A 27,289-nucleotide genomic window follows, 5' to 3' on the forward strand; every position below is an offset into this window, starting at 1 on the left:
AAGCGGGGAGGAGGGAGAAAAGCAGAGCCTGCTTGCTTTAAAGGAGCAAAGCGGGAGAGGAGAGGAGCCTTCTCCGCTTATACCCCTCTTCTTCATTATTAGCAGCATCCTTCTCCACACACCCCACGCGTGCTCCTTGTCCCTTGAGTGCTTTTCCTTCCCTCCCCACTTAAAACATGGTTACAAAGCACGGATCCACATGGATCCTCAGGATCTTTGCACTGGGTCACCCCAAATTCACCATCAGATCACATAGCATGTCCATGGCTACATCTTGCACCAAAAAAATCACGCACCCAATGTTGCCTGGGGCCGCAGTGGTGCAAAAACGTGGTTACAAAGCATGGATCCACATGGATCCTCAGGATTTTTGCATTGGACTACTCCAAACTCAATGTCAGATCACATGTCTGTGGCCACAGCATGAACCACAAAAATCATACATCCACTGTTTCGTTTAGAATATTTTTTTTCTTGTTTTCCTCCTCTAAAAACTACATGAGTGTTATGGTTGGGTGCGTGTTATAGAGCGAAAAATACGGTAATTGGTAAGACGTTCAGGAACTTGTTTTGGAGCTAAGAGAGGCAACATTTCTAAGTCCAAGTTGCCGTGTTTTGTATAGTCAAGCTGCCCAAGTGATTAATAAAATGTCTAGGGAGAACCACTCACTGTTCAGGAAAGGGGAAGAGTGATCTATGAGGACTTATTGGCTTCTAAGGTGAACACTCCAACTCTATGCTTTCTTCTATGGAAACTTCCATGTGGGAGGTCTGTTCAGTTCCATTTGTTTTGGCTTTCAACCAGTCATCATGTAATCACAATATGTGACCCGCATTCATGATAGGGGTTGTTGTTTTTTTTGGTCCTGTTTATTTTTGCTAAAGGAACGGAAAAACTTTATTAACCCTTTGGTTATAGTTCCATTAAGTCCTATTTGCACTGCTTGTTAGAATATGTGTTTGGTTTGTGTGTGTGTGTGTGTGTGTGAGAGAGAGAGAGAGAGAGAGAGAGAGGGAGGGAGGGAGACAGACAGACAGACAGACAGACAGACAGACAGACAGACAGACGGAGAGACATACAGAGACAGAGAGACTGACTTATTTGGTCAGAGAGAATCAAAAAATGATTTGAAGCTAGATGGACCAGTTGACTAACTCACTACAAGACAACTAATGGTTTCACTTTCACAGCTCCCTTTCTTTTCTTGGGCTTCCCTTGTGTTAGTTTTCCAGAAATAAATTTTTACTTCCCTCCCTAGAGAACAAAGTTAATAAAGAACCTTCACTCTTCAATATGTCTTCAAATTATCCCATATTACTATATATCTCCATTTGGTCAGCACAACCTTATGGAAACTGAAGGGGACATCCCAACAGATCTGTTTCTCATTTGTGCTAAATTCTTTTCCGTGGAAAAATGGGTTAGTGAGTGCAAACCAGTTCATTCTACTGGTGCCTGTAACTCAATACTTTATTTAATTTCTTTTCCTGTTTAGAAAAGCAGTCTGTCCTAAGGCAGAAGTCCATCACTTAAAGGAAAATGCTTGGGAATGAAAGAACACAGCAGTTTTAGAAAAGTCAGTGGTGTGGAATCTTTAGAGTAAGTCGCCTTGTGCTTTTTTTTTACCGCAGACATTCCATATCCCATGACAGAATTTAGTACTCATATTTGCATTATCTGGCCAAAGGAGGAAATATTCCCTTCTGCTTCAGAAATACAGTTAAAAGAATCATACAGTCAACAATCCTTTTTAAATGCATTAAATATTACTATCAAATTAAATGATAAATAAGCCCATGTGCTATACAAATTAAGCATTTATTTATTTATTTATTTATAGATAGTGTAAGTGGCAAAATAGCAGGGAAGGGACTGCAGGTAAGTTTTTACCTCATTAGTCAATTGTCTAATGCTTATACTTAGAAGAGCACTTGTCTAACATCCCCAGTAAGAATCTTTGTTAAACATATTCCCCTTAGTAGGAATAAACTAATTGAACTAATAAACTAACTGAAGAATGCAGCATATAGTGAACAAAATGAAGTTTAATAGGCTGCATGTAATGCAGAGAAGCTGAAATGTTCTCAGAAAGCCATATAAAATTACTTGTTTTGAAACTACGTAGATTTTAGTTATGTGTGATGCGACTACATACAACTTCCTAGCATGCAGTCCTAAGGTCCTGGGGCCACAAGGTTTTGTGAATCTGCTTCTCTGTGGAAGGAGCATCCTTGTTGCAGTTGCAGAAACCTCCACAGCTATCCCTCCTCCTCTGGTGCTTTGGAGGATGTGTTTTGGCACAGATTAGCGCAGGGGTCAGCAAACTTTTTCAACAGGGGGTCCCTCAGATCTTGTGGGGGGCCAGACTATATTTTTTGGGGGGGGAATGAACGAATTCCTATGCCCCACAAATGCATTTTAAATAAAAGTACACATTCTACTCAAGTAAAAACACCAGGCAGGCCCCACAAATAACCCAGAGATGCATTTTAAATAAAAGGGCACATTCTACTCATGTAAAAACACGCTGATTCCCAGACCTGTCTGTGGGCCAGATTGAGAAGGCGATTGGACCGGATCTGGGCCTTAGTTTGCCTACCCATGGATTAGGGGGTTGGGGAGTACACAGTCCCTAAGGCCAATAAACTTACCTTTCTTTCCATTGGGACCAAAGCTTTTTTACAAATAAGAATAAAAAAGCATGGAAAGTTGGTAGAAATGCTGATCTTCCACCTTCTGCTCTGCCAGTGCTAAATCCATCATCATCATCATCATTATTATTATTATTATTATTATTATTATTATTATTATTTGAATTTATATACCGCCCTATACCCAGAGGTCTCAGGGCGGTTGACAGAATAAATCTAGTAGGGCTTTGGCTTTGGAAGAGTCTCTGCTTCAGATTTTCCTTCCTCTGCCCCCTTTGGATTGCCCTGCCTCTTTGCATTAGCTAAAATACTGTAACTGAACAGCATTTCACAGGAGCATTTCACCCTTTCCAGAAACAATACATAAAATAATCCAGGAAACAATGCTTAAAAGGAAATTGCTGAACTCCGCTACTGTATATGTCCATCTGCTTACTTCCTCTGTTATTCCTTGCCAAAACTCCAATTTGCAACATTATCCACCACTGTAAACTAAGGAAGATCCACCCATTGTATTCTCTATATAGATATAACATGTTCTTAACTCCTCCTTCCCAAACCTCTGGGGAAATGTAAACTAAAAAATATTTATTTCACTCTTTCTGCTAACTCTCAATTGCACTGAATCAGCATTCCAGATCCCTAAAAAGTTGTGGGAGGATAATCCCCATTACCTATGCTGATCACGGCTATCTGAAATGAGCTAATATTTTTAAATATGTGTACAGCTCTTTATCATAGATATATGCCCCGACACTGCCTGTTCTACAGGCATAAAAATCCTTAATTATACATAAAAAGAGCAAAGATGGCATCCCAAACACTCTGTACATCACTTCAAAGCTATGCTTCCCCCCATGAGGTTCTCTTTGCATATTTAAGTAAAACATTTATGCAGCACAGTAAAAAAAAAAAAAAAAAAAAAAGGCATCCAGGCAGTAGGATGGAGCCACGTGATAATGACTGCTGGATCAATAGCCCCAATAGGGTTTGAAATACTGAATAAAGTATTGTGTGTGGTTTAATTTTCCCAGAGCACTTAGCAATGGAAAATGAAACAGCATTTGTCCCTTTAAATATGCCAAATTGTATAACACAACACACACACACCTGCAGTGCATTAAAGCGAGGTTTTGAAATAGCATGAATACAGTGGCAAAGCAAGCTCACCACATGAAAACCCGAGTGCACTCTAGGGCATAAACAAACATTATTCTTGCTACGTTTTCGGACAGAAATCAAACACATGCCAGGAGATGTTTTCCAAAGAACTTGAGTTATGTCTTAATTGTGCTTTCCCCTTCCAAGGCCACAGTACTGAATTGGGGCACATCTGCACAGTAACAGCCTGTGCTCCCAGCTGGACTCTGTAGCGCTCATGAACGGGAGGAAGCATCGCCCTGGAAAAGGCAAGTACCTTTTGCCCCAGGGTGACCCCATGTTAAGAAGGCAGCCATGCAGAATTAACAGCCTATTTTGACGCCGCAAAAATAATTTGCCAGCCATACTGACAGTGCGTTAGAAGCGCTTCTTTGTATGTGGGCTTGAAGAGTGCGTGGTAGGAGTATATTCAGATTCATACACAATAAAAGGTCCAGCCGTGGCATTAGGCCAGCCCACCGCATGTCGTTGAACTGCATCACTCATCGTCTCATCAGCCCTAGATAGCATCTCAGCATTCTTTATTCAGAGCACTGCATGTCAAAGGGTAGCAGACTTTGGAAGTAGATATTGAAAATGCATGAGCCCTTTTCTGGTGGGCTGCACATATGTTCGCAGGAGTGGGGATGAGCTCACTAACCTTTGCCCCTTTGTCTGCTCTCTGCAACTTGGAAGGTAGAGTGAGGACTCAGTACATTATTTAGAACATAACACTGGTCTTGAAAGATCTACCTTGGCTCACAGAACGTTTCTGAGCACAATTCAAAGTGTTGGTGCTGACCTTTAAAGCCCTAAACGACCTCGGTCCTGTATACCTGAAGGAGCGTCTCCATCCCCATCGTTCTGCCCGGACACGGAGTTCCAGCTCCGATGGCCTTCTGGCGGTTCCCTCACTGTGAGAAGCCAAGTTACAGGGAACCAGGCAGAGGGCCTTCTCTGTAGTGGCACCCGCCCTGTGGAACGCCCTCCCACCAGATGTCAAAGAGAAGAACAACTACCAGACTTTTAGAAGACATCTGACAGCAGCCCTGTTTAGGGAAGCTTTTAATGTTTAACAGACTACTGTAGTTTAATATTTTGTTGGAAGCAGCCCAGAGTGGGCGGGGTATAAATAAATTATTATTATTATTATTATTATTATTATTATTATTATTATTATTATCCCTGCTTCAGACTTTGCCCCCCTAACCTGCGGTGGGCAGCAGCCATGGTGACATGGGGGCAGAGCTTAGCATGCTTATTCCTATTCTGCTCATGTGCAGCCTTTGCACACAAGCAGCAGGTCCAAGCACGGCTGTAGAAACATGTGACTGTATGTCAATGTGTGCATGGCAATACTGAATCAATGTTAACTGTGTGTATTTCTATCATTGCCTCTCTTTCTAGATGGGTAATAATAGGTAATGGTGCAGCAATAAATCTCCTTGCACACTTGCAAAGCTAATCAGGGTCCAGAATGGGTTCACATTGGTTGGGGACTGCTTGCTGAGATTCCTGCATTGCGCGGGGTTGGACTAGATGACCCTCAGGGTCCCTTCCAACTTTACAATTCTATGATTCAAATAACTGGTTCTGGCATTTATATCAGCTCCTCATACTATAGCTAAGTTGCTCTTACATGCTTGCAAAATCACATGAAATGGGGATTTTTAAAAAATGCAGCACTTTATTTTTTAGTCTTGCTGAACAACTTTGCCAGTTTGCAGCCCTAAAAAGTTTTAGACCCTTTTGATGACTGATACTGCATCACTCTCACAGGAGGTGAATTTTAAAATGACTACAACTCAAAATGTATTGAATCTGTTGCTATACTGACATCCTAAGTATCTTGATATGGTTGAAAGTTTTATTTAAACTTGAATCAACTATATATTTGGCATGTAAATATATTCATACTTCTTTTACAAGCCCATCGTTTGCTATAAATCTAGTTTTTCATGTAAGAATATAGCAATATCAATCAAATAGCTGATGCTTAAATAATCCCTTGCTCATAATTGACTTACCGTAGTGTCTATTTTTATTAGTGCAATATCTGCTTTCTCGTCAATATCTTTAATTTTAGCTTCACGTGTTTCACCATTCTTCAGTTCCACTTTCACTCTGTTCTTGTTGGTAACCACATGGGCATTTGTAACTATCAGGCCATCTTCGGAAACAATAAACCCTGAGCCACTGGCAACAGGAACTTCCCTCTTTGAAAAAGGCAGTCTAAAAGACATGGAATTTCAAGATCAAGAAGCAAAGCAGTTTCTGAAGATAGCAAAGACAATCTGCTTCTATGACCATTACACACTATTATGATATATTTGGTTTTATGATACCTTAGAATATGAGACATAAAGGAATTTCGCAACACATATATTAATGCATTAACTTTTTTTAAAAAAGCTGGTCACTAAGAAAATAATGTATGCTATACTATTCATACATTACACATAATGTTATATTCATAAACAACATTAAAATATAGCATCAGTGTTTTTCACAACAGCACACAAAACCCATAAAGTCTCCAGTTAAATAATAAAACTTGGATTTCTTGTTTACTTGCGAAACAATTCAATGTGAACCACAGCCGGTGCTATCTTCTCCACCACATCTGCAATAAAGTTGTATTTGTGCCGCAAACTATTCGGATCTTCCTGGCCTGAGGAATGAAAAATAAAACAATTGTCATAATTCATCAATGTCAGCAATAAAGAGTTGCAAAATACTCATATTAAAAACAGAGCTGATATCTATGAAAAACATTTCTTTAAAAAAATAGTCTAAGAGGTCACAACAAGACTGTTGTTGAGATTATTTTTAATTAATAAAATTGTGAGGGTGGGGGGAACTTGCTCCAATAAAAGCACTGGGTCTCATTATATTACAAAGAAGATTACTCAGTTTTAGCATCCCCATATTTATCAAATGAGTCACCACACCTCTGAGGCTGCCACAAGGCAGGGCATTTTCACATATCACCATATCATAAACATCCTCACCTACATAGCAGAGCCGTGCACAACTGTGCCACTTATCTCACCTCTTATGTGCTCTTTTCACAAATGTCAGGTAAGAACTACTTATATCATCTAATATAGTAGCATCACAGTTTCAGCAGAGGCTCCTCTCCTATCAAAATATATATTTAACACACTGCTAAAATTATGTATAATTAGCTACATGAGTTAACAAACATTGGTTTGGCTTACTAGCCAGTCTATTTGTGACAACAATGAGCCCTTCCGTTGGTCACTCTGGCATGCACAGAGGGCTTGAAAGAGATTAAGCATCCTCTCTCCTTTGTCCAGAGTATGAAGAAAGTAAGAAACAGTGGCACTCCCACCTGCTGCTGTTTCCTACCTGCCTGCAAACTGCAGCACAAATGAGAGTTCTGGGTAGAAATCTGCATTGTGCCAGGTGTCCTGCTAGGAACAGGGTTAGGTACACTCACCTCTAGGGAGTGGTTATTATGGGAATGACCCATAATAGCATTCTATGTTCACTTCAGTAAAACAACATTTACAGGACCCGGACATAAAACCACACATTAGCCAGACCTCCCACGGGCCCTGACAATTGCATTTTATAGCTCAATTCAATTAACTTTCCTGTCTCCCATCAGCTGCTACTGATGGCCCAGATCCTTCTGGCCACCACTCTTCATGATTCTGCTCTGTTTTACTTATACAGTGGTGCCTCGCAAGACGAAATTAATCCGTTCCGTGAGGCTCTTCGTATAGCGTTTTTTTCGTCTTGCGAAGCAAGCCCATTGACAGCTTAGCAGATTAGCGCTATTAGCGGTTTAGCGGCTTTTAGCGGATCAGCTGATAAGTGGCTTATCAGATTAGGGCTTAGGGAAAGGGGGGCGAAAGGGAAAAAACCCCGCAGGAACTCGCAATACATTTTCGTCTTGCGAAGCAAGCCCATGGGGAAATTCGTTTTGCGAAGCGCCTCCAAAACGGAAAACCCTTTTGTCTAGCGGGTTTTCCGTCTTGCGAGGCGTTCGTCTTGCGGGGCACCACTGTAACTGACAGATGTGTCTCATTTCTAGGAATACTTCCACAATAGCCTGCCAAAATATTTAGCAATAGACTTTCCCTAGACCTAAATTATTGATCCAAAAACCAACAACAGTAATTTTTCTAGCTGGGACATGAGCCATAATCCCATAAACTGAAACCCCCCCCCCCCAATGAAACACTTTAAGAAAAGACTACACAGGTATAAGGTGTCAGCGCTAGTTACAGGCTTCAATTCATCAAAGTACTGTTGTGAGTTGTGGGGTAGGTTAGGCTGTATGAATCCCTTCTAATTCTTGGATCTAGCAAGGGTTAAAACCTAATGGTATATTCCATTGTTGAATTAGCCAGGCAATGGCCTGGTATGGGTAGTTAGTCTGACAAAGGAAGCTGCTAGAAGCAGACAGAAGCCAGAGAGTGAGTGCCATGCTTGATTTCTGATTGAATCCAAGGCTGGGAGAAACAAGACCTTCTGGGGTTGTTAAAGCTGTGAGCATTAACCATTGTAGGTTCAGGTTGTATATATGTATAAATAAACCAGATATCATAAAGACACCATGGTCTCCACTGTCCCTCATTCCAAAGAAACTGAACCCTGAGTAAGTACCTGGAACCCCTGGAATCCTGTACTGCTTGGAGATTGGGGTGGCATGCAACAGTGATGCTGCACCAGAACAATTAAGCCACCACATCCTAAAGGAAATACAATTGCTTTGACAACTGTTTATAGAACTCTCATCTTGTATGTTGTTTTAAAGTTACATTTACTGCAAAAAAGGAGAGACAGAAACACTATTCATAATCAAATAGTGTTTCTGTCTTTTTGCAGCAAACAAACTTTAGCACAACATACAAGATGAGAGTTCTATAAACAATTATCCCTTTCTTAGATCTATCCAGTTTTTATCTATTTGCAACATGAATGTATGGCTCTTCAGAGTAAACATTCTCCTTGGAAGGAGAGGCAGAGCTGACTGCTGTGCTCCATGAAAATTCCTTTCCTGTCTTACTTTAAGAAACGGCAACTGCAGCGGAACAAAAACCATGGGATTTCTAAGTAACAGCAGGCAAGAGATACCTAGCTATGGTTAGAAATGACAAACCATCATTTCATAATTCATTTAGTGACGGGGGTGGGGAGGACAGGTGGGGAACCAGATCTCCCAGCATTTACTTAACTCTCTGAAGTGTCACATAAGTGTAAATCACTGACTGGGCAGTCACTACACTAAATAGTTCAACTATTAATTCATCCACACATTGTATACTGGTCAAAGTAAATTTAAAGATGACAATTGAACCAGTTGTCTTTAAATTTTGTTAATTAGATATATAGGCATGATAATGCTATGAAGACAGCAGCCCCCGACCAGCTTTCCCAAACAGTAGGAGGTTCAAAGGGTAGCTTCTTTACAGAGTCTATCCCATATGGTGAAACTTATGGTGCCTTTGCAATACCTACAAAATATAAACAAGGAGCATACTGGAATCTAGGGTGTGCCTATAACTTGCAGGGATCCCTAAAGAACAAAGTTTGTGGCCACATCAATGTTACATTTCAGCAGAGTCAAACCTAAACTTTCTGTCTGTTTTTCTCCAAGTCCAAATTCAAATTCGAGCACAAGGGTCACCTAGTCCAATCCCTGCAATGCAGGTATGCTTTGCCCAACGTGGGGCTCAAACGCATAATAAGAAGCAAAACAAAAAACCAAGACAAGTTGGACTGCTTGATAACAAATATGTACAGGGATTACTGGAGATTGAAGAGATGTGTAAAATGAACCACAAAGATGCAAATCATTTAGCTTCTTCTATAGGTTTAAGGGTCTGAATTGATGGGGACTGTCCAGGAAAGAGCTCTTGGTCATGTTGAACAGCTTAATAACTTGTCAACTCTGAGTATGCATTGACTGTGAAAAAGGCAAGTTCCATGTTAGAGATTATTAGGACAGAGGTGAAAACAAGACAGCTAATATACATAATAATGCCACATTAGAATACTCTGTACAGTTCTACTGAACCCACCTCAAAGTGCATACCATAAAGCTGGAGAAGAGGGCAACCAGTAAGATCAGGATTTGGAGTATCTTTCCTCAGAGAAAAGGCTAATTCAACTGGTAATAAAAGATTTATAAAATTGTATCTACCTGTGGATAAAGTGGTTGGAAAAAGGGGTTTTGCCCTCCATCTGTCTTAATACTACATCTCAGGGTTATCTAGTGAAACCGATTAGCAGTACAAGTGGTACCTCAGGTTAAGTACTTAATTCGTTCCAGAGGTGCATACTTAACCTGAAACTGCCCTTAACCTGAAGCACCACTTTAGCTAATGGGGCCTCCTGCTGCTGCTGCAATTCTGTTCTCATTCTGAAGCAAAGTTCTTAGCCCAAGGTACTATTTCTGGGTTAGTGGAGTCTGTAACCTGAAGCATATGTAACCTGGAGCGTATGTAACCTGAGGTACCACTGTATATTCAGTAAAGGATAAAAAAAGACTTCTTCAAACAACACATGCTTAACTTATGGAATTCTCTTCCAGAAGATAAAAATGGTAAGATGTTTAAGAGTTGTCTAAGAGACAAATTTGCAGACAGGCCTATCAACAGCTACAACCATGAATATTACATAAAGGTGTGGAGCATTGTATCTTGGGGTGGAATGGACAGGATTGCTGCTTTCATGCCTTGCTTCCAAGCTACCTGAGAAGCATCTGGCTATCCACTGTTAGAAACAGGATGCTGGGGCTAGATGTACCTTTGGTTAGATCCAGAAGGGCTTTTCTTGTGTATCTTACGTTATTCTTGCGCAAACCATTTGAGTTGTATAACACAATTTTGCAACAGATGTTGTGGGGGAGAGAAACTGATCTAATGGAAAACATCTTGCCTTCTACATACACAGATTGCTAGGACTTTCATAATGGAACTCTGTGAGCAGTTAAGAAACACATTCTCAAGTTCCTCGCTGAAAACAAATGAAAGAACCTCACAATTTTTCAAACTATTTTCTCAGGGGACAGTGCTTTCCTCAGAGTGTCTCTCAGCATGGGAAAAGATGTTTCTGTTGCACACCATTCTCCCAGTCCCCATCCTTGCTCTTTGTCAGTCTAGAATCATGGCAGGAAGAAGAGAGAAATAAAAAGTAGCAAATGCACAGGAGCACAGTTTACCAGTTGTCCATAGCCATTCATCTTTTATAAAGTTTTTTTTCCCTTTTCATTTTAATCCACAGCATTTCTGTCCATCTGTTTTAGTGTTCCCAGACTAAAATTAAGCAGGACTCACCAAGCCTCAGCAATGATCTCATTGGATGTCTTGTGAGCAGTGAGATTGGGTCATCTTAGCTTGCCCTAGTTTAATTTGCAAGATCCTGCCAATGCGCACCTTCAGTCTCTGTTACATATACATGCACACATTTCAGGTGAATCTTAAAGCTCTTTAGTGATGCAGAGATTTACCACGGCATTAGCTTCCATGGACATTATGCTAATATTTTGCTAGAGACACTTTGCTAGAGTTGTTGTCCTGCAGGCTATCCTTCAGAAACATCTCAAATTGTGGCAGTGCTGGGATGCCCATAATAATAAATAATATTGATACAATATAACTTTTACAACAAAGTTGTAAGACTGGCCATTATTATCTCATATGTTAAATGGGAGAGGAGCCTAGGCTGACAAGAAAGTGGCTTGTGTAGTATGTTAATGGCAAAGGCCACATTTGAACCAGAACCTACTGACTGATAGATCAGCTGTCTGGCCACTACCATAGCTCTTGATTTTACATACTCACTGCCCAGCACATGGGTAAGAGCCTTTTAAGCATATTCCATCCTACACATAAGTTGAAAGTGGGTTGGAACTGCATGTGCACCAACAGGCCTTGAATAAGAGAAATGCAATGCCAAAAACACTCAACAGACCTAGCCACCAAAAGCACTCACTACTGCATTATTCAAATATTAAGACTACAGTGGCACTTTCAGGTTACATATGCTTCAGGTTACAGACTCCACTAACCCAGAAATGGTACCTCGGGTTAAGAACTTTGCTTCAGGATGAGAACAGAAATCGTGCTCCGGCGGCGCAGCGGCTGCAGGAGGCCCCATTAGCTAAAGTGGTGTTTCAGGTTAAGAACAGTTTCAGGTTAAGAACGGACCTCTGGAACGAATTAAGTACTTAATCCGAGGTACCACGGTATAGTCTTTATGTTCAGGTTTTGGTTTCCATCAACAGCAGGTTCCTTGTCCATCACAAAAAAAAAATAATAATTGTAGAAAATAGATACATTTCTTTGCATGTGTTACAGATGGTGAGAACATCTAGGCTTCCCTCTTACTCCAGAGTACTTTTCCAGACACAAAGCAGACTAAATTTGTTGTGCATAGGCCCCACTGAAGTCATTGGGACAAATTACGTCTTTAAGACTTAATTTAGTTCCCATTGAAACCAGTGAGTACTTAGTCTGGGTCTTAGCCATTGTGTCTGGTTTGTGGCAGGGATCCATAGAGGCCTTCCCTAGTGCCTGCAGAGTCCCCTCCCCCTGCTGAAAATAGAAAGGAGGCGTGAAAAAACATTCTGCTGCAGCTAATAGAATAAGCTGTGGCATGTGCTAGGTTGTGGCATGTCTGTGGCATCCACAGCAGTTTGTTCAGTTAGCAAATGTGCCCGCAGGCCCAGAAAAGTTGGCAACCCTGGTTTATGGTGATGTGCATAGAGGGTCAATAGATTTCTGTGTGGCAACATGGATAGCTTCTGAATAACAGAAAGTCCACAGCCCCATAGAAGAGAGCTAGTTAAATTTTACTTAAGATTCTGGTCTCCATAGACCTTAAAGAAAAAGTTTAAAAGACAATGAGAAAGAACAGCATTATAGAATCAGCGCCAGTTTGTTCATGAAGTCAGAGCATACCTCGTTTTCTGCACAGAGTTATGTATGACTTCAGTATGAAAGCAATGCCAGGGATTCCCCACCCCCACCCCCCGGAAAGGAAAAGCTAACATTGGCACTCCTTTTCTCTTTTAGTCCTTATTTTTTAACATATTACTCTTCATAATGGTTACATTTCAGATGCAAGTTCACAATTTGGGTAAGGTATGTGAAAGGAAGAAGTAATTATAGTGTTTGGGAAAACAGGAGCAATTATTTAAATGCAACATAGGATGTTTCACCAGGATTAGAGAGAACTATAGGGAAAACTGATTGGACATAATCATCCACGTTTCAAATAATGTATGTACAGAAGCTGTTGAACAGTGTTACCAATCCATAAAAATTATATTTAAGCAATAAATCTATGGAAGCAATAGTTTGAATTCTCTGTGCATAATAAAAGGAATGTTATCTGTAAAAGATCTTGCAGAAGACACATGTGTTCACCCCAACCTTTTCCTAAGTAGTGCTTTTGGATAGTGGTGTGGAGCATCAACCAATCCCCTTCCAATCAGCACTGTTTGTGCTGTGCCAAAAGCCAATGAACCCCCTTCATCTCTCTCAGGATCTTTTTGCCTCCCTTAGAAACGTGTGTGTTAGTTAAAACATGTTACTAGGCCCATGGAATCTTGATCCATTTCTCCAAAGACTGAGAGCAGCAGCACTGTTAGTCAAGCTGTTTAATTTGGAGTTTTAAAAGTTACACTTGGAGAGCCTCAAACAGCTTACTTTTCCATGTGTGGAGAAGTTTGCTACAACGCAAGGACCACTGCTCTTCAGGGAGTGGTGGTAAAACAGTGCTTTAAATTGAAATGGGCTGGAGAGACAAATAGGTCCTTGTTTTATTCTTATTCAGATTTCTTTACTGGTAGCTTTGCTACTTATTCTTATGCAAATTATAGTTGGTTTGTGAATTCTCCTGTGGTTATGCTGTTATTCACACTGCATAGCCTTGATGATGATGATTCTAGTGATATTGTACTGCTTTGTTTACACTATACAGCAGGGATGCTAGGGTGCTAGGCTATGGCTCCAGGTGTTGCTGCACTACATCATTGACCATGGCTTTGCTAGATGGGTCTGATGGGAGATGCAATTCAATATCTGGAGGATCACAGATAGGCCATCCATCTTGCAGAGCTTTGATGGATGTCCATTTATGTTCTTATATGGTCAATTCACATATTTCTTTTTCTGTTTTCTATTGTATATCAATAAACCATTTAATAATTTTAGTTACAATCCCAAATCTGCAGTGCTTCTCCCTGGCTCTGCTTTATCTACCAGGACATGTGAATTGAAACCAGATTAACAGGCACACTGTCATTAATAGAAAACCTTATGTAACATTGTAAAACACAAGAGGATGCACTCTTCATTATTTGTAAATAATAAAGCTGCTTAGTCCTGAACAACCACTACAGAAAATAGTATTTGTGTCTGTTTCCATAAACACAGCCTTTATTTCTAATGTTTTGCTTAACATCTGCTACAGGATAACAAAAGCTATGGATAACTAATGAAAGGGCACTTCTTTGACCTCTACATAGGATAAATTCATTCAATGTGAGTGGTTTGTTTGTTTGTAGCATTTTTGCTCTACTTCTCAGCCAAAAGAGACCCCCCTCCCCGTGTAGTTCTGCAGATCAATAATAATAATAAAAACAAGATAGAACCTGCTTTTAAATACATGGCACAAAACAAAATAGGGATGGGGTGGAAGGAGGAAAAATATGACAGCATAAAGCTATTTTAAGTGTGGCTAAAGTTTATTTTCAGTGTTGCCTGCCCATCTGGTGTGTCTGAGCAGAAAAACTCATTGCACTTCAAATGTGAAAATGTACATACTTTTTTCCTACACTACAATTCCATGTTGGAAATTGTAATGGATGAAACAGCTCTGAGTTAAGATTTGAACCTGGGATTCACAGTTCTTAGTCCAGTTCCTGGCTAGGCTAGTCCCTTTTAATTATTTTTTTAAATAAAAAATAAAGAATGCAGTCATGTTTGTTCCTTCATGCAGGAATGGCTTGGCTCTAAACAGGAAGTCTTTTCCCTGCTAAATTGTAAACCACAGTCAGTGGTGTATGAATCAGCCAAACATCTTCACAACTATAGTGGTACCAGCTGCTACAAAACATCGGCAAGAAAAGCAGGAAAATAGAACATTTCTTGGTAAAGAAAAGTGAGTGTACTGCTTAAAGTAGGTGTTGACAATTCGTGACTTAACGGTTCTATTCTCAGCTGCAATAGTCATGGTGAATAGTATTTAACCACAATTTCTCAACCCTACTTTTGAAATGGTTATAATATTCCATCAATGATGGATGGCCTGAAGTTTAATTAAAACTTGGCAAGCTGCAAAAGACGCTACCCTTAAAATTACCAAATATTACCAGTGGGCTTCCTAACATTATTTACTGCATTTTGCATTTGCTCCATCAAAGCTGTCTGGAAGTTACATCAGTGGAAATATTTGAGAAGCATTTATTGATCTTCAAAATCAATGAGGAAGAAAGCTTTCTGACGAGACAGGAAGGGAAATAAACCAAGGAGAACAGTGCCAAATGACTAAAATAACCCAGGAATGACAGATACTCAGTAGCTGATGAAAAATGGGGATCTGGGCATTTCTATAGCAAATGAACTCCAGCATTAAAGGGTCTGCCTTACAAAGGTTCTGCTCAGCAGCCTCAGATACAATATATGGAACAGTGCTGGAAATGATTTCTAAGAAGGCAAGATATGCAGTGGAGACAGTGAAACAGACAGGACTAGGCTCATCACACACCCTGTCTCAAACAGAGTAACTTAGGTGAAAAGTGAGGAAACCTGAAAAGTAATATAAGCTCCTGCAGACATAATTCGGTCCATCTTTAATGGTGTTTAAGGGATCATACACCAACCACAGGATTCCCCTGTATACCACTAATTCTACCCACTGGCATTATGCATCCTTAATAGTTATTTGTTGCCATTAATGTTAGCCACAGTTAACACTTGCTAGGTTTTTTCTCTTAAGTAGGATTCTGAATTTGCGTCAAACCTCAGTTAAAAGAAAGCTTAACGAAGAGCAAATCCTGATTAGCATTAGCCTTTGTTAATGTGGCAACTTAACTCTTAAACTGCGTAATTGGGGATTCTCACTTAAGAGGGTGGAGTAATGAAGTGCACAGTTCTGCATCCTGTTCCACACCCTCACCAGTCAGGCTGTGGACCATCAGCACTGGCCCAACCTATTTCAAAGCCTGTAGAGAGGACTCCCTTGGGTTGCCTGCATGAGCAACTCACATTAGGTAAAAGGACCCCTGACCATTAGGTCCAGTCACGGATGACTCTGGGGTTGTGGCACTCATCTTGCTTTACTGGCCGAGGGAGCCAGTGTACAGCTTCCGGGTCATGTGGCCAGCATGACTAAGCTGCTTCTGGCAAACCAGAGCAGCACACGGAAACGCTGTTTACCTTCCCGCCAAAGCGGTACCTATTCATCTATTTGCACTTCATGCTTTCAAACTGCCAGGTTGGCAGGAGCAGGGACCGAGCAACGGGAGCTCACTCTGTCGTGGGGATTCTGATCGGCAAGCCCTAGGCTCTGTGGTTTAACCCACAGCGCCACCCGCGTCCCTTAGCCAAGATTAAATATGTCTTAAAATATAAATTATGTTTTGTTAATAAAACTGAACCATCAGGATTTTAAGAAGATGCTAGTTCAGTTCAGATTTAACACTAAACAGTAGCTCAGCAGGACATGAACCAGCCTCACCCTCACACAGATACTCTTCTCCTGGTGCACTGTGAATCCAACTCTGTATGTTGCCAAACCATGGTTTGCTTGGTTCACATGTAATGGAAACTATGGTTTGTAAACAAGTGGTAAGGAAAGCAATCACAGCATGTGAGTTGAAGGGATGTGGGAGTTTGAGGCACATTCATATAGCACTAAACTGTGGTCTGGTGGTTGGTCTGAACCAAGCCAATGTGACCAACTCTTTATCCATGATCTACTTTCTATCTATATTTACCTGCTTTGATTTGAAAGGTAAATTCTTACTCATTTTGCCAATTAAATTAATAACATAATAGATAAAACATGGGGCTTTCATAATTACTTCTACTTTGATGGCCAGGAAACCATGCTGAAGGGAAATAAAATGGTCAAAGGAAAATGGGACTCAATGTGATAACAAAAATATGCACCCACATTTGGGCTTTATGTAAATTTTTAACATTTAGCTTTTGGAAAACAGGATGTAGCTATTCCATTTAGTAGGATGTTCTAGTGAAAGAGAATGTTTGATGAGTGTTAATATTCAGTACACCAGAGATCATTGCTGTAGGCACAAAGAGCCAGCTGTCTCCATGAAATGTCTCAATAAATAAATACAAAATAGCCTACAAGACCAAAACAAAAAACCTAAAATACTAACAGACAGATGGAAAAGACAGCTCCCACACAGCGCTGAAGCTTTGTAAATCTTAGTCAAATTTCAAAGCAAACTAAAATAAGTGCCTAGGAGTTTATTCATTTTATGTTTGTTTCACAACTAGCTACAAATTTATCTGGATACATGTTTGAAATCCAAGATCCCATTTACAACATCTTATTCCTGGAATTCAGCAAGCACATTGAAAGTCTACTTCCAGCCATGTGTTTCTCCTAAATCTGGCATAATAAGCTTTTGGTAATAATTCAGCAACGTTTGTGTAACAGAAAGGATAATCAAGTTTTCAATCAAAACAACGTTTTAAAAGTCTGCACCTGAATTAATAGTTGTCCACTCACTCCCAAGGCTTGCTCTAAATTTAGAAATCAATATGAATGCATCTTCATCTGATTTGTGCACGGGTAGAAAGTAGCAAGGCCAGAGTTGGCTTTAGCTTACTTGCTTCACTTTTTTCAATGGGATGCAATACATGAGCAAGTTAGCATGCGCTGAAACAGTTCATCAGTGTTTTGCTTTGTAATTTTTTTGCTTTTCTTTGGCATGCCAGAACTTGAGGGGGGGGCAGTTCAGCCTAAGGGCCACATTCCCCAGGCAGTAGTCCAAGGACTGGGAAAGTCAACCTCATAATAAAATTGGCACGATCTAGCAGCAAGCACTCTGCAGCTATGGTGCACGTACACACAAGGCCAAAGTACACAAGATACTTTACTTTGTGGCTTCCGGTTCCGCTCTGCCTTAATGGAGGCAGCCCCCATGACAGCGGGAGATCATTGGCGAAGGAAAAACAAGGATGATTCAGGGTAACAATCATCCTTGCACATTCCCTCCAGGGACGGGGAGAATAGTTTCACTCAGTTTGTCTCAGTACCTGGCTCTCGCTCCAGCATGGAATGCAGGGTAGGGGTGGGGGCAGGGGGGCACTGAATGTGAAAGCACTTCACTTGCTGAAAACCCTCCAAGGCCACCATTAAGAAGCAGAGATTCTCCTGTTAATTAGAGCTTAATTGGACTAAAGTACAGGCGTGTGCTAGAAGAGATGAGATCAAAAACTGTGGAACAAACCAACTGCAAGGACTTCAAGGTTTGAACTTGAGGTAAGACTTCATTAGGTGCAAAAGATGGTGGGGGAGGGGAGGCTACTGTTTCTTTATTTAATGTTTTCTTCTCTACATTTATGATTCAGCAGCCCTCCTCTGAATGTTGGTTCAAATTATATTTGTACAAGTGAGGATGGAAGAAATTGGATTATAAATATTGAATATAACATCAAACAAAACTCTGTGTTTAAAAAAAAAAGGAAAAAAGGAGGGAAGCTCTATTTTGCAAAAGGTTTAGATGGAAACTTAGAGCTGGTTCTTCCCCCATCCTTTATTATCTACAAAGTGAACTGAATAACGCTAAGAGGACTTGGAATTTAATTTAATTGGAAGTATATTTGCTCATATATCTTCAGCTGGAAGGAAGGATGAAAGGAGACTGTGAGCTACCAAGGAACTAAGGTTCTTTACTGAGTCATCTGCAGTTTGATAGACCACTTTTCTTTCCAGGCTGAGAGAGAAAATGGTGACAACAGTTTACTTACTGGTATTTAAATGATTGGTATTAATAATTGTATTATAAATTTATATTGTTATAAATGAGGCTATTATTGAACTGTAATTGAAAATGGGTAAAAATTTATTACAAAAAAAGATACTTTACTTTGTAGTTTACCCCAAAGTACAAGCCCTTCACCCCCCCCCAAAAAAGCCCCTATCAGCATGAAGTGCCCAATCTGGATTAGGTGACAATAGGGCTTTAACCCTTTGTCCCCCACTATGGTCCTAATGGGGCCCATTGGCTTTCATGGTAGCAATTTGCTTCAAATCTCCTGTTTTAATGGGAGCTTATTTCCTATGTCAATGGAAGGCAGAAGGGACATGACCCAGATTTGGATGATTGCAAATGGTTAAAACCTCCCTACTCCCCACCTTTTCCATGCTAGGGCCTCAGTTCAGAAGAGTGGGTTCCATGGTAGCAATGTTGTTGTTGTTGTTGTTTGAGCAGAGGAACATGCATTCAAGAGCAATTATAAAATAAATGGCAAGTGCAGTTAGAGCCTTAGGCATAATGTGTTACATATAAATATGTTTATGTGTAGTTACAAAACCAAGAAAGGGAGATGTGACATTAACACGTGGAATCCTTGTATCTTACAACCATTTTTGATGGAAAAATTGGGCATTAAAAAAAACAACAACAGTTGACCAATGGACTACCAGTCCATTGCAGGATGCTGAACAAAAACACACTTTCCTTGTCCAGTGGCCTTCTGAAGCTCTCCTAAAGCAGGTCCGCACATAGAACCTGTTTCTACTGGTAGTTTACTATGGCTAGATTGGGGCATCTATTGTACATAAGGAGCAATTATGTTTTACTTTAGCACTGTATTTGCAAATAGTTATCTTTTGCATTAAGGGACGCGGGTGGCGCTGTGGGTTAAAACCACAGAGCCTAGGACTTGCCAATCAGAAGGTCGGCGGTTTGAATCCCCGCAACAGGGTGAGCTCCTTTGCTTGGTCCCAGCTCCTGCCAACCAAGCAGTTCGAAAGCACGTTAGTGCAAGTAGATAAATAGGTACCGCTCTGGCGGGAAGGTAAGCGGTGTTTCCGTGCACTGCTCTGGTTCGCCAGAAGCAGCTTAGTCATGCTGGCCACATGACCTGGAAGCTGTACTCCAGCTCCCTCAGCCAATAAAGCGAGATGAGCGCCGCAACCCCAGAGTCGGTCACGACTGGACCTAATGGTCAGGGGTCCCTTTACCTTTACCTTTACCTTTTGCATTAGTAAAACTTCATTATAGCAAACATTCCCCCAGCACGGCAGGTTCAGGGCCGCAGCTTGTGTAGTTCATGGAGTTTGCCTCTCAACCGAGATACGCTCTGAAACTTCAGTAGCTTTTTCTGAACTCGCCTGAGAAAAAGTTAAGGGACTGGTTCTATCATACAAAATTTTGCTTGTATTAGATCCAACATATCTAGCATACCTCTTCCCTCATTTGCAATCTCCAGGAAAATACTGTCTTGATTATTCCATCAGCAGACCAAGTTCATACAACGAGGGTATGTCTATAGCAATTCTTAGCATTCTTCCACTGGGGCCTTGCCATATCTCAAGCTGCATTCAGAAAAAGATGACCTATTTTCAGGCAAGTGTTTTGCAGCTACAACAAATCTGAATATGGAGTTTTAATTTTTTTTAGTAGTCTTGTGTCTTATTAACATTTGTTTTTTAAAGTATCCATAGTATTTTCAGACAGGCTGATTATTAAGCATGGGCAAGCAGACCAGCCGCACAAAGAAAACAACATGCCCCCCCCAAAAAAAAACCTTTTGAGGAACACATTTCTCCCCACAAAACAGGTGGCTGGGCCATTCGGCTGGAGCTTCATCAGTCAGCAGAACAAATAGGGTGATGATGGTGGACCTTCTCCAGCCTGGAGGGTGAGGTTACATGCCAGTGGGTCAGACAAGAGGCAAAGGTGGGTGAGGCAATGGATCTGACAGGAGGCTGCATGCCAGCAATGCCAAAGCATTGGGTTTCTAAACACGCACAACTCTCCATTAAGGCAAGCAAGAGCCATTGTCACAGTGCAAGGATACATTCCAGACAGGCAAAAGCACTTGAGGAGCAATAGCAGAGCACACAACATTCATAGCCCTGCCTATGAAGCAGTGATTCGGTGGGGGCAAAAGAGAACTTCAATCTCTCGGTCCAATTAAGCGCTTGCGAAAAAGGAGGGAACGGAGGGAGGAAAGAACTGTGCACTGCAACTCATTGCTATGCTTTTGAAAAAGGAGCAAACAATGTTAATCCTGGGAATTACATCGAAACTTATTTTAATTAAGAACCTCATTTTGTAAAAAGGGAAACAGTGTACTCCCTGAGAAAGTGATATGAAATAAAATACCCAGAATTATACAATGGATTGTTTATTGAGGCCATTCAAGCATCCTTTATAAGTTGCTATAAAAAAGATCAAACCCAGTACCCACAAGTTGCTTTTGCTGCATCAGGGATGAGACCTGCTTTTCCAGTCCCTCTCTTTTGTTCCGACTGACATCCAGACAAAGCCCCAGCCGGAGGAAATGCAGGCATATACACTGCTTCTCCAAAAAAAAAACAAAAAAAAAAAAAAACAACCTCCTAAGTAGCTCATATTCATAGCACACACATTACAGTCAAGAGGGGGAAAGTAGTGGGGGGGGGGAACAAAGAGATGTCTAAAAACCAGACGAGAAGCCTAGGAACTGGGTAATCAGGTCAAAAACTAGACAGGTGGCAACATTTAAATAGTGCTCTGTCCAACTTTGTCAATTAAATGATGTCAGAGCTGCTGAGAGTGGAAAAAATCAGCCAGTGTCTGAAGAATTCTGAAAATGTCTGAAATTTGCACTATTAGCAGAAGTCAACAGAGTAAGTTTTTGGGCTCAGATCCCAAGTTGCTCCTCTGTTCACATGAGAGGGCATTTTTTTTCCAACCCCCACTTCCAAGTGTCCCCCAACCCACAGGAGCAGATTTTCAAGGGACTACAGAGGAAATAGAAGAAGAAAAACTTCTCTGAGCCTCTACTGTTCAGAAAAGGCCAGGTTAAATGATCAAAGGGACAGATAAACCCATGTGTATAGTTTGATGTGCATGAGAGATAGAAATCCTTTCATCTGTAAGGGGATGGATCCTTAGAGGGACTGAATGATCTAAGTTTGTATCTTTGTTAAAATCTGTTCATATCTTCTCAGGAGGACAAGTGGAAGCTTCCACAAGGGAGTCCTGTTTAGCAGACATTTGAATCATTATCCTTTTATAAATCCTTGTAGGGTTCTGGAGAGTTTGTGAAGATATACATGTATTAGTAGGCTTCAGAGCATCCATTTAAGTTTCTGGTTCATGTACTTTTTTATAAGACTACTGAGGAATTTGAGGTTAGTGGTTTTTCCGCTGGCTACTATGATTGTTGCTGTTTTATTAGATTCTTGTGTTTGCTAATGTATTGATTGTGCATTGCTTTCTCTATTGCTGTTGAAAGCAATATATGTTTTTCAAGTACTGATGTGTGAGTCATAGGCACACGCTTAACAAGCATGGGTTTGTACTGAATGGAAGTAATGAACTTTTTTCCATTTTGCTTTTACATCTTCCACTCTTAGCCTTCTGGGATAGAAAAACAAGTTTTAAGGGCAATCCTAACTCCCAGCCTGGAAGTTGTGAGGTTGAATGGAGTGACACAACCCCCTCTGTAACTGAGGACCTGCTTTAGTGCAGCACAGAGACCCAAATCACATTCCTCTGTCTGCTTGTCCAGGTTAGAACCCAGGCCAGCACACCCTTTGTCCGCTCTGCCTCATTTCAGGGCCTTATGCCTATCACATTCTGCTGGCAGGATCAAGTAGAGCTGGGCAGAAGGGAAATATCCACCATACCCAAACCCCCTGCAGCAGCATAGATCAGGAATTAGTAATGCTCTGCAAACTTTCCTTCAGCAACTAGGAATGTTTAAACTTGGTGGGAACAAGACAGCTGTACTGCTGTGATGCTTAAAGCGAACATTTTTTAAAGACAGACTTTGAGATCACACTGCTAATTACAATGAACGGAATTCAAATTATTCCCAATTGGTTACAATACAAATTTTAAACAAAACAAGATACAAACGGGCACTGCCATTTTCAATAAGGATACAAAAGAAAACTTCCTGAACAGTTAAAAGTTGTACAAAAAATATTTTGTTTTGCTTGTTCCTGAAGAGCAGCATCACATGAGTTTATTTTATATTTAGTTATAAAATAAATTGTTTTAACCATGGACTGAAGAAGTGAAGGCAAAATATTTTAAAAGTTGCAGCTGCATCCATTCTGAAACCTTTTTCTTTTCTTTTTTAATCAGACAACCTCAGGACCACAATCATTTGAATCAATAATACATGACTAATCTTTTGGAAAGCCAAACCATGTTCTAGCTGGCATATAGCCTTCAACAGCAATTTATAACACAAGGTCAGGCCAGCCTCATCCGTCAAAATGCTGGAAGGCTCTTTAGGTCACGGATAGCTCAGTTCTATTGATGCTTACATAGCAATGCTCAGTCAGTAGAGCATAGCTCTGTCAGTTAAACATGAGACTCTTAATCTCAGTGTCATGGTTTTGAGCCCCACCTTGGGCAAAAAATTCCTGCATGGCAGGGGGTTGGACTAGATAACCCACGTGGTCCCTTCCAACTCTAAAATTCTATGATTCTAAGGAAGTCCCACCATACTCAAAGGGCTATAAAGTAAAGGTAAAGGGACCCCTGACCATTAGGTCCAGTCCTGACCGACTCTGGGGTTGCGGCACTCATCTTGCTTTATTGGCCGAGGAAGCCGGCGTACAGCTTCTGGGTCATGTGGCCAGCATGACTAAGCTGCTTCTGGCAAACCAGAGCAGCACATGGAAATGCCGTTTACCTTCCCGCCGGAGCGGTACCTACGGTATTTATCTACTTGTACTAACGTGTTTTCAAACTGCTAAGTTGGCAGGAGCTGGGACTGAGCAACAGGAGCTCACCCCGTCGCAGGGATTCAAACCGCCGACCTTCTGATCGGCAAGTCCTAGGCTCTGTGGTTTAACCCACACATGTAAATTTATATACCAGCTGAGCATGAAAGAGTTGTATTATCACACAACCTAATCCTGAACCCTAATCACTTAAAGAGTACTGCAGTGAAGCCTTATTTATTCCTACACAGAATACAGTTTTGCAACAACAGGAAGCTGACTTATACTGTGCCAGACCCTTGGGTCCTTCTAGCCCAGTACTATCTACACTGGCTGGCAGCAGCTCTCCAGGGTTTGGGGAAGCCAAGGCTTGAACCTACAACCTTCTGCATGCAACAGTCTTGTGAAGTAGATTACATAACAGTAACTTGCATGAAAGTGGAATCATATGCACCTCTGCTCAATCATAAGTTTAACTGAGCAGGATTTGGGCTCAAATCTCCTCTGACCAAAAAAAAAAATGCTGGATCTCCCTGCTGGTTCTCAGCACTGATCAGCTTGATTACTCTATACACTTTAATAAAAATGACATTGTGAACTTTATTTTGTCTACCCTCGAACAAAATGCACCATATCAAACTAACAAATAATGTGCAGATTCTGATGAGATGGGTTTTAGTATTGCCAAGAAGTAGTCCATAGGCTTATGGCAACCATTCAGCAACCATTCATCCCACTGTTGCTGCTTACTTTGCCCATCTAATTATATTTTCCATGATGTCACTTGACTCAAGGGCACCTAGTCATAAAGCTCTTCACAGAAGTTTAGATTAAGCCTTCCAGCTACATTTGTTGTGGGGGATGGTTTCATATAAAGTAAGTTCCCATATTATTTTCATATACGAAATGTGTAAAATAGTCTAAGGACTTAAAAAACAGTATGTAAACATGAAAAACTGCAATGTAGAAATGGATGGATGGTTAAAGGTTCTAGCAACCACTTTTGATTTTCTTCAACAGCTGCTTGAAGTGTGTTTCTGTATATACTGGGGGAAGGGGACTCTAGAAAGAAAATAGATTCCTTAAAGCTTAATGTGTAAAGAACAGATATATCCCAACATCAAAGCAGCTATTTATTCTACTTCAATAAAATGTGGTTTCAGGCTTTTCTTTTTCGAATGAAGTGCTCCCGCACCTTCTATCCCAATGTCTGCCAGATGTTTATATAACCTTTTTGTCACATTCTTATAAATGGAGGTACTTCAAAGTTACTCAAGTTGTCTATGTGCATTCCAGACCACATAGCTTAGTTCTAGAATCCCAGATTTAAAACTTCTGTCGCCAGCCCAATGAACTTTTCACTGCATGTATTACCAGATGATCCACAGTTACTAGCTATCAATGTATAACATGCATGTAGCCAGATTCCTCAAGGCGAATTTACCTACAAATTGAGCTGTACAGAACTTAGGATGCAAATGGGCAGGGTGGTGGTACGACTTATCTCAGGTCCTGCTAATTCTCTTTAAACCAGGTTGGGTGGAGATGCTTTAAAGTGTAGGTGGAGGGCTGACAGAGATGAATCCTTGTATCCCCTCCATTTACACCCAAAGCCACTTTTTAAAGGGATTTTATCCACTTCATGGAGCCTCACTGGGAGACAGTGGTGGTTAGTAATTGGTTAGTAATCGTTGGGACTGATGGGACAGAAGGCAGGAAGCCAGACCCTGAGACAGGCAGAACCACACCCTGACAGACTGTAAATAAGAAGGCAAGCAGGTGAGGGCTGAGGAAGGGGAGACAAGATGTTTGTAGGGCAGTGACCCATTGGCCCTAATGAACCAACCTCTATTGCTGGGAGAAAAACAGCTAAAAAAAACACCATTTTAGATAGTGAGCAGGGGTAAGGATTGAGTTCTCCCCTCATACTTGATCATTTTAAATCACCCCACCTCAACTACACCACTCTACAATGAAACAATGGCAGACCCTTTTTTTGCCCACAGATTTATCACGCATCTAGTCTGGTCTTTACTCCCAATTGTGCTAGGACTGCAGCCTTACAGACAGACCCTATGTTGATTGAGAAGCAAAACCTAGTGTATTCAGTGGGACTCATTCCCAGGTAAATGTGTGTGGGAGTGCAGCCTTAAGCAGGCAGCAGGTAGCAGATTAGTCAAGGCATAATTCTTGTTGATTTTCAATAATATTCTTTCAAATGAAAATATTTAGCTAGAGTCAAGCCAAGCCAAATGTTACATAGCAAATGCATAACTGTCTCTTAATATGAATATAGATATTTATGAAAAGTAACTGGAAGATTCTGGAAATTTGAATGGAGGAAAGGAGACTGATTAACCCTTTCTTCTTGGCTGCTTTTCCATTCACCATTGCATGGTTTTCTGGCCACAGAAGAAACATATAAGTATTTGTATATTTGTATATTTTGCCCTGCAAGGGGAAAAGCAGCTGGTGAGGGGAGGTTAAGGCAGGGAAATGGCCAAAGTAGAAAGAGTTAAGCAAGCACTCACCTGCTATGTAAGTTGGCCCTTAATGACCCTCAAGCAAAAGACAGTGTAAGATTTCAAGTGTAAGTAATGGAAAACTAGCTCCTTGAGATATGGAGACATTATCCACGATGAAGGCTGCAACAGGCTGACATCTGAATCTATAGGATTGTGCTCTAAATATTCAAGGGACTATGATCAATGGATGTAACACCATCACACACAGTCTGACCCACTCTATGCTGTCTTGCTCAACTGCTTCATAACATTATATTTAGTACATTTCATAGCAGGCCACTGTAAAATAGAATTAGAGGATATGCTTATAGGTAGCCATTGTACTTTTTTTTTAATGAGAAGAATCAAATCTATATTACTGATCATTTACTTTTTTAAAAAAGCAACAAAAATCTAGAGCAACATTGGCTTCTTTCACACTCCCCACCCTCACTCTAGAATCCAGCAAAACAATGAACAAAAACAAACCCTCCATCCCCATCAGATCACTTCTCAGTGTGCCTACCCAAAAATGGGCTTTTCCAGGTTCATCTCACTCACTTCTCTTTGTTCAGCATCAAGCCGAGATGTTTCCCCTGCCTCTGTTTCCAGTTCATGACCTTTCTACCCAGTCCTACCCCTGTCCTCTTCCCACAAGCACAAACTACCTCTCCCCGTCTCCTAAATCAGACCGCATAGACCCATATGCAAACGTCTCTCCGAGCACACTTTCTCCTCTCCACTGACAGCGTTATGGCTCATAACTATTGTTCACATGGGCGGGGAGAAGAGGGAGAGAATAATGTGAACTCTCCAAGGTGTTGACCAGGGAATTTGGTTTCTGAGTCATCTGCATATCAGTAATCCCCATGGTTCTACTTTAGAGCTCTCTCTATTGTGCTACCACCATTAGAGGCCAGAAATAGGACACAAGACAGGTGGATGCTGACGCTGGAGAACTGTAGCCCAAGAAGCGCACCCCCCCCCACACACACACACAGACACCCTCAATACTGAGCAGGAAACCAACTGAGGTTTTGATGGCTTGATTGATTTTTAAAGGAACAAAGCTAACGAAA

At 40.9% G+C, this 27,289-nt stretch overlaps 1 protein-coding gene and 1 long non-coding RNA gene across 2 annotated transcripts in view; both read right to left on the reverse strand.

Moving 5' to 3' along the window:
• HTRA1 (HtrA serine peptidase 1) overlaps positions 1 to 27,289 on the reverse strand; it is a 45,025-nt gene that overhangs the window by 16,187 nt on the left and 1,549 nt on the right. The window contains exons 2-3 of the mRNA XM_079976725.1: positions 6,364 to 6,463; positions 5,820 to 6,024 (exon numbers count right to left, since the gene is read on the reverse strand). Of these exons, the coding sequence (XP_079832851.1) occupies positions 5,820 to 6,024; positions 6,364 to 6,463 (305 nt within the window). The remainder of the gene's footprint in view (positions 1 to 5,819; positions 6,025 to 6,363; positions 6,464 to 27,289) is intronic.
• Positions 19,555 to 27,146, reverse strand: LOC307216484. Its single transcript, XR_013839119.1, has 3 exons — positions 26,737 to 27,146; positions 20,011 to 20,352; positions 19,555 to 19,641 (listed from the first exon to the last, which is right to left on the reverse strand). It is a non-coding gene; the product is annotated as an uncharacterized lncRNA (long non-coding RNA).

This window comes from Podarcis cretensis (assembly GCF_951804945.1).
Source record: "Podarcis cretensis genome assembly, chromosome: 5".
Classification (NCBI taxonomy): domain Eukaryota; kingdom Metazoa; phylum Chordata; class Lepidosauria; order Squamata; family Lacertidae; genus Podarcis; species Podarcis cretensis.